At 39.2% G+C, this 7,579-nt stretch overlaps 2 protein-coding genes across 2 annotated transcripts; both read left to right on the top strand.

Annotated features, from left to right (window-relative positions):
* Window positions 1–3,124: 3,124 nt before the first annotated feature.
* LOC111259804 (uncharacterized) lies at window positions 3,125–4,613 on the top strand. The gene is made up of 2 exons (XM_022832047.2): window positions 3,125–3,606; window positions 4,190–4,613. The coding sequence occupies exon 1, from the start codon at window positions 3,189–3,191 to the stop codon at window positions 3,522–3,524; it is 336 nt and encodes a 111-aa protein (XP_022687782.1). The 5' UTR covers window positions 3,125–3,188; the 3' UTR covers window positions 3,525–3,606; window positions 4,190–4,613.
* A 218-nt stretch (window positions 4,614–4,831) lies between these two features.
* Window positions 4,832–7,211, top strand: LOC111259802 (uncharacterized). The gene is made up of 2 exons (XM_022832045.2): window positions 4,832–6,270; window positions 6,635–7,211. The coding sequence occupies exon 2, from the start codon at window positions 6,754–6,756 to the stop codon at window positions 7,099–7,101; it is 348 nt and encodes a 115-aa protein (XP_022687780.1). The 5' UTR covers window positions 4,832–6,270; window positions 6,635–6,753; the 3' UTR covers window positions 7,102–7,211.
* Window positions 7,212–7,579: the final 368 nt, after the last annotated feature.

The raw sequence follows: 7,579 nt of genomic DNA, 5'->3' as shown, positions 1-7,579 counted from the left end.
CATGATTCTGTGTCAGTGCACTCTGCGGCAACACATTTCGTATCCATTAGATTAAGTGCACTCGAATTTTTTCATTTGTCGTGGCTAATAACAACTCACCTGGTAAAAGCCCGATCGTATTCGCATGCACGATTTTAGATTTCAAAGCATACAGGCGCATCATGAGTACGAAAAAAAGTATGTGAGATATTGCACCGTCCTACAATACTGCCATCTTGAAATTTTAATTTGATTTATTTGGCACGTTTCATACTAACCAAACACAGTACTTATCATTAATATTTCCCATAGTATCGTAATCGGTATCAATGGTATGATGCAATTACTTGATGCGAAACGAAAAGTAAACCCAGGGGGGTAAAAAGTATTGAAATTGACGAGGTAGGAATTGCGTAGAATTCGTTAACTAGAGAAGGGGCATCATTGGAGTGTGTTAACCATTTTAGTAAATTATCTAATAGTACGATGCCAAATTCCGTGTTGATCAGCCGAGAAGAAGATGTCCAACGCTATCCTGAATTTAAATAAGGATTAGGAAATTCGGCAGGAGGTTATAATTACTACAGAGACTCGTTTTATGTAAACGATGATTGGACACATACTTTTGGTGCCTTTTGTCAAGACAGATGGCTTGTACGTTGCAGGACAGAAGCTCCAATGTAACGCGATCCAAACTTTGCATGTGTAGCGAATTTTAGACTAAATTAAAAAGGGCCTTAGTTACTAAAGAAATTACTATCTTTCCATTAATCTACTAAAAAGCATTTCTTATTTAGGTTGCAATATAGTCTAGATGTCAAAAGGTGATCAACTGACAAAATAAGAGAAACTTCCTGTTAAGGAAGCCGCCTTGTATAGTTTTGGTCATTATTTGGTAACTGCATATTTCCGATCTATCGTTAGGGGAGCCTTCAAGCTAGTAGCCTCACGTTTGACAAAAGCCATTTGAGGGAAATTTCGGCATATATAAACATAAAGCATAGTTACATACACAAATATGCTTTATATTTTTTTTATAGAACGAATGTTATCGAACACCTATGATAATGACAACCTTGGATTATAGTTTAAGGGCAGTTTTTATATATAACTTTTTAAGTATTAGGTAATGCGTTTGGTATGTAAAGTTTTATGATCATTAGGACTCCTCAGGTTTGTATTTGTGTTATGCACGGAAAAATGTCCAGTGACAAAAATTGTCAACAAAAACATTCATTAAACAATTAATAAATGGTAAATATTCCTGCGGAGACCGACAATGGCCATGAGCACTCGAGTGTGCTAAACGATCAGCTGATCAAATGCTGGTTATGCGTCGTCTATCAGGTATGGAGTTCAGATGCAATGCTATAGCTTAATTTTTGTAAGATGAGTTTGCAAATAAATTAAACCAATTTCAGTGTTTACGCGTCTTATCAATATTATAGCAGAAAAATAGGGTCCTCAGTGAATTTATTTTTATTTCTGCTACTATTATCATCATATGAGGAGGTCGCATATTTATTCTGCCTTACACCTGAGCCATTTAATGCAGTGGTAAGTGGTAACGTGTGGGCCAGTACAATGTTAATTAAAGAAGCATTGTTCTGGCTAGGGCGCTCCTTTTCTCTAAAACTAAAGTTTACCGAAGCTTTTTATGTCTATATTGATATGCTGAAATTTATGGGTTATTAATCGTGTAGGTATTTAACAGGAACAGGCTTAGGAGCAGGTGGCCCACATAACTGACAAAGAGAAGACGAAGAAGACAATCCATTTGTTGCCCTCCTGTTGACGCCAGTTTGGCGCGAAGGGTTAGCCGGCTTAAGCTGTACAAATAACAACTTAACCAGATTTCAATTAACCCATTAGACAGCTAATTACATATCAATAAACAACATCTCTAGATGTTCTTTCATGAGAAATACCTACATTTAATTATTTTTATTCAAGTTACTTATTTAACCTATTGTACTGTTTTTCGGCGTGGGCGACCCACCTTGAAGAAAAGCATATATACGTTCATCGTGGTATTTCAGAAACGTTTCTTAAAACACTTCGCTGATGCCATTTATTGCTTCACTCTTCCCGCGTTCGAACAAATCTTGGAAATAACTTCCTCAATGTTAAGTCGAATAATTTTACAAAAATGGCGCAATGCAATAGCTCGATTTAAATTGGTAAATGATGCATGGAGATGCACGTTTGGATGCGTGCTGCACAGAAGCAGGTTTTGCCAAAAGCACAGTGGTGAAGATAACAAATTTACAGCCTTCCTATGTCTACGAGACCACTATACTTACAAGTAACTTTAGGCAATAAGGCTGTATTTTAATTGTAAGAAAATAAATAGCAGTATAATCGATTAGTTCAGTAAATAAAAAATCCTTACCGTTTTATTGCAGTAGATTGCGGCAAGCTGATACTCGTGGACTATCGATTGTTACTGGCATAAGATTGATTGTAAAAGCACAGAATTGACAACCAGAGCTGAAACTGATGCATATATTACCAAACTGAAAAGACGAAAAAAATTCGGAGCTTACTGCCAGTTTCCTTACGACCGGCAGCTTTCTACAAAGTTTTAAACACGGTAAATCTATCGAACAAGAAAATATTGTAAAAAAAACGCCACTTCACCCGTAAGCGAATTTCCGTTTTAGCTCCTTGCATTCATATGTCAGCGGCATAAAACACAAAAATAGTGAACAGATCTGTAATTTTGGAATAAAAAACGCTCCAATTATGGTTGGAGCAGTACTGTTTGACTTCATACAACTTAGAATAAATAGTTCGAGGAACAGGGGTCTAACCTCATCATGTTCACTTGCACAAAAAGCAACTACTTACACAGAATATAAAAATATTCTGTAGTCGCACAGCCGTGTGGCATAAAGGTAGGTATTTTCAACATAGGCGGCTCATTTGCTTATCAGGCATTTCTTCTCCTGTTTTTTGCCGACATCGGACCGCAAAACAGATGCTGTCCACGGTCTGGACCCACTCAAACCGCGGTATGACGTTATTGCATTGAGCAGGCATAGATAGACTATGCTTAGTGTGTGCCCACAGAATATGCTGTTTGCTTGATGCGTATAGTGGCCTTACCATTCAGAATAACTGCTATAAAACCGCATGCGCGTAGAAAAGCAAATACATTTGAGTAGCCTGTGAAAAGTAGAATAGTCGGGCAACAGCCAAGCGAAAACATGAATTTCGTCGTAGCTGCTCTTCTTGTTGCTTTTATTGGCCTCGCGTCAGCTGGACATTTCGGCGGTTATGGAGGTGATTTCGGAGGGGGTTATGGTGATGAGCATGGTCACGCTGTGATTTCACACGCCAAAATCGCGAAGGTGTCCTACGTGAAGACCCCCGTCGTCTCTACACATTATGTGAAGAAGCCCGTCGTTTCCTATGTCTCGAAACCCGTTAAGTCCATCTCGTACGTATCGAAGCCTGTAGTTTCGGTCTCGAGCATTCCCGTCATCTCGCACGGATACGGAGGGGGCTTCGGAGGTGGTTTTGGAGGGGGACACGGATGGTGATAATCGAGGAGCAGAACAAGGGCAGCAAACGAGGCGTACGCCTGGGAATTGATGAGCAAGATTCTTGTAGAAATGTCCTATGGTATAATCAAAGCCGTTTATTTTTGTAAATACAATAAATGTATGCTGTGATTCGACTTAGAAACGTTTGTGAACATAGACATTTTAATTTCTTTGCTTCGTTGAAATACTCTGTCAAATTTTCATTGCAAACAATCTTCCACCGAGCATTATGTGTAGGGGGCGATAGGGGCCTGAGGCTGGCGGGAACGGAGGGGTGTATTTGAAAAGATTCGAACTAGCCGCCAGCAGCTTGTGTGAAGTACTGACAGCTTGCCCCGCTAGGCGTATATATCCAGTTTTAAGTTAAGTGACTTTTGGCAAAGATGAGTGTACTCGCTTGGTGGTGAATGTGCAGACGGGAACCCTTTTTTTTATTGTTACACAAAATGTCTGTCGCGAGCTTCTTGAGTACTCCTTCACTATTAAAGCCGATCCATTCTGAATCATGGTTCTTTCTCGTATTTCTAAAGCTTGCTATTATTTTCTTGAGTTATGTAGCATCCTAGCTATTAACCATAGTAAATATTATCCCAGCCATAATCTAATTATATACTGTATACTAACGAGTTAGATATTTCGTTATTATTGACTGTGACTTTTAGATGATAAAGCTACGTGACCTAAATGAGGACGCACTGAATATTTTCGTGCATTATTAGTGCTGCTAGATTACGTCTGTCTCGGCTGGCTGTTATGAGCTTTCCGGAAACAGGTACAACCTTTGCATACGAGAGGATCACGGAGTACCGTTTAGAAGTGGTCGGAAAGACTGTAGACTTTTTTTTTAAATATCTTGTTTCATGCCGTCTAATAATGCTAAGCTTGTCTCGGGGTTCATCTACCCAGATCTGCGTGACAACAGGTTAGGTCGTTTATCGTTGGATAGATATGTGTGTCTTGTACCTGAGGTACCTGAGGTCGAAATTTTACGCTACTCCCGCCTCGTTAGAAAGAAGTACAGCAGATATTGATCCTGATTAATGAAGCCTGGAAAGAAGCAAGTAAATAAAGCGACATCTACGTTTACATTCTAGTGTGCATTTCATAACAATTTCTGTGTGGTAGCAAATGTTCACCTGTCTGGGGCTACGTCCACTTGTATAAGATACGGTGCAATGTAGTCATGGGCATAAGATTTTAGAAACCTAAAATTTTGAGGTTGCAGAATAAATTTTTTCCGAATTTCGAATGCAATTTTACCTAGCGGCTACGGTAGAATTGAGTACAAGATATTCATGTATGTGAAGAGACCATTTTATTTGTTACATAGAAACATTCTAATTGTTTGAATCAGGTACAGCTTAGTGACTGGATTGAACCCTTTAAATTATTGAAGTATTTAAGTAAAGTAACATAACCATTGCCAGTTTCAGTCTGTACGAACCACAGGGAAAAGCGGGCCCATTTAACCACTCTAGTACGATAGTGATAATTCTACATAAGAACGGTTAGCCTAAATAGGCCTATCAGCTTTCTGTTAAAAATACAACTTTTACGTAATTATGGTGATAAAATCAATGCCTTTAAATGCGTTTTTTAATGGGCGTATCTGAGGCTCAAAGAAAGATACTTCAGTCTTCCGAGAATATTATTAGTGGTAAAAAAAGAGCTCCACGTTTTAGTTCTCTATTTGAGAAATTTTTACTTGTTTAACACGTTTTGTACGAATTCCTTTTTTCTTTTAGTCGCTGTTTCTGAGCCACCTTCAAGAATTCAAAAATATTAGGACGATTCTAGAGTTAAGTCAGCGATGTTAGGCAAGAACGTAGGTTGCCCAGCACATAACCTGTTAAACGAGGGCATAATGTTAGCCCTTTTATTTGGGACCTTAATTTACATTATAATCATATTGTTCAAGTTTCAGTTCATAATTCGCTAGTTTTCCCTAGATAAATAAATCATCAATATACGGGTGTATCCAACTATAAAACCAGCATTTTGACACAATAAGCATAATTGACTATTGTTTCAGATATTTATTAATAGTACTTTAAAATAAGGTCGCACTAAATCGAATGATATATGATTTGTATCCATTTAGAAAATCCGGGAGTTTTTTTTCTAAGTAAAGGCAGTCTTCATATGAAAATAATTTTAACACGTAAATGGCATTCTGCCTCAGGTGGCTAGAGCGCTTGTATAGCATTCTACAATTCGCTTTTGTGTGTGTTACATAAATGTATAGGATCGAAATTGCACAGGAAGAAAAATGAAAGAACGAAGGGACCGCTAGTTTTTCATTATTGATTGATCCATTGTTGAGGAACAAAATAATTGATCGTTTCTGGCAGATGTCTTTAATATGCGACATCAACGAACAAAAACGGACTCTTTGTTTTCTATACGCATCTGGAATAAGAACTTTTAAAGAACAAATTCGTTGTAACTAAAAGGCCCGGAACTGTGTTGCCGATCAGTCGGAATCTATGAAGACAAGACGCAATGGCAGCGTTGACAGCAGAGGGATGGCCGCTTGTAAAGAGTGCTTATTGAAACAAAGTTTGTTTCGAAAATGATTACATGCACAGCTTTACAAGAAAGACGTGCGCGGAGCGTGTGCACTGTGTAGCTGTTCTACCTAGGGCTACCGTAGCGGAAAAACTGATACTCAGAGAGACAAAACTGGGATTGAAACCGAGATGAAAAATGATGGCAGCGATTGGCTTTCTGACTGGCTAAAACAGTAAGTTACGAAAAAAATAGTTAACTCATTCGTACATAGGTTATTAAATTACTTATTGATTAAATTAATTGCGAATGATATGTTAGCTACTGTAGGTTTTTCAGTTACGTTGTGATGAATAGCAAAGTTACCTCTGTTGCTTCATCGTACTACGCACAGGGCTAGCTTAAAGATTAGACTTCAACGCGAGTTCTAACGAGGTACACGTGCGCAGTGAGGGTACATCAATGCAATGCTACGGGAACATCAATGTCCACGCCGTGCATACTGACGAATCACTCAATCGGCACCCGCAGCATTTATAGTTGACCGTCCAAGGCCAGAATTCCCTAACACTGGACATTTTTTGCCCTCTCTTTTTCAGTTGCAAATGATGTACTAGCTACATATAAAAGCCGCTAGCGTCAACATGCCTGTACCCGCTTTGAACTGCCACCTGCGCAATTGTCCTCAGTTAACTTTACTCATAATAAAGTTGTAACGATGAAGTGCGCCATGACTGCTGTTTTCGTTGCTCTCATCGCTTTTGCATCAGCCGGAGACCTCGGTGGTTACGGCGGAGGATTCGGGGGCGGTCATGGCGGCGGACATGATAACGCGGTCATTTCGCATGTTAACGTGGCGAAGGTGTCGTACGTGAAGACTCCAATTGTTTCTACTCACTACGTGAAGGCACCTGTTGTTTCCTATGTATCGAAGCCCGTTAAGTCGATTTCGTACGTCTCGAAGCCCGTCCTCTCAGTGTCCAGCGTTCCTGTCATCTCCCACGGATACGGAGGAGGTCTTGGAGGTGGACTCGGAGGAGGTTACGGGGGAGGCCACGGATGGTGATAAATCTGCAATTAGATCTGAAAATAATATGTTTTTTGCAGAGTAATTAGAAAGCTAATCTCAATGTTATACATTTATGTAAATAAACACATACACGTTATGATCTTAAAGGTTAATTTTGTTAAATATAAATGATAAACAACGAACGTAGCATATCATTATCAGTAAATGGATGGTGGGCATAGTAGTAAACCATAAGTCACAGACCTGACTACGACAGGCTACAGGGTTTGGTAGGATAGGTAGACTACTGACGCGCAGAATAATACTAACAGGAATGGGCGATTGATTTGTTAGGCTATCATATTTGAGATAATCACGCTAACGTTCTAAGACGTCGAACCGCTGCCTGTTTATCTGACCCACACGTCGTAAGTTTCAACATAGTGATCTTCAGTTTTAATTACAACTTCGACTACCACCTAACGAAACGTTAATTACTTGTGAAAGCTGCAATTTCTAGAAGCGTTTGTGTTGT

This window comes from Varroa jacobsoni, unplaced genomic scaffold (genome assembly GCF_002532875.2).
Source record: "Varroa jacobsoni isolate VJ856 unplaced genomic scaffold, vjacob_1.0 scaffold_368, whole genome shotgun sequence".
NCBI classification, from domain to species: domain Eukaryota; kingdom Metazoa; phylum Arthropoda; class Arachnida; order Mesostigmata; family Varroidae; genus Varroa; species Varroa jacobsoni.
The sequence above is the reverse complement of the archived record's forward strand: the minus strand, read 5'-3'. Positions and strand labels throughout refer to the sequence as shown.

Bases quoted from the DNA above. Each gene is read 5' to 3' on its own strand.
- LOC111259804 (XM_022832047.2), top strand. From the start codon at position 3,189: ATGAATTTCGTCGTAGCTGCTCTTCTTGTTGCTTTTATTGGCCTCGCG.
- LOC111259802 (XM_022832045.2), top strand. From the start codon at position 6,754: ATGAAGTGCGCCATGACTGCTGTTTTCGTTGCTCTCATCGCTTTTGCA.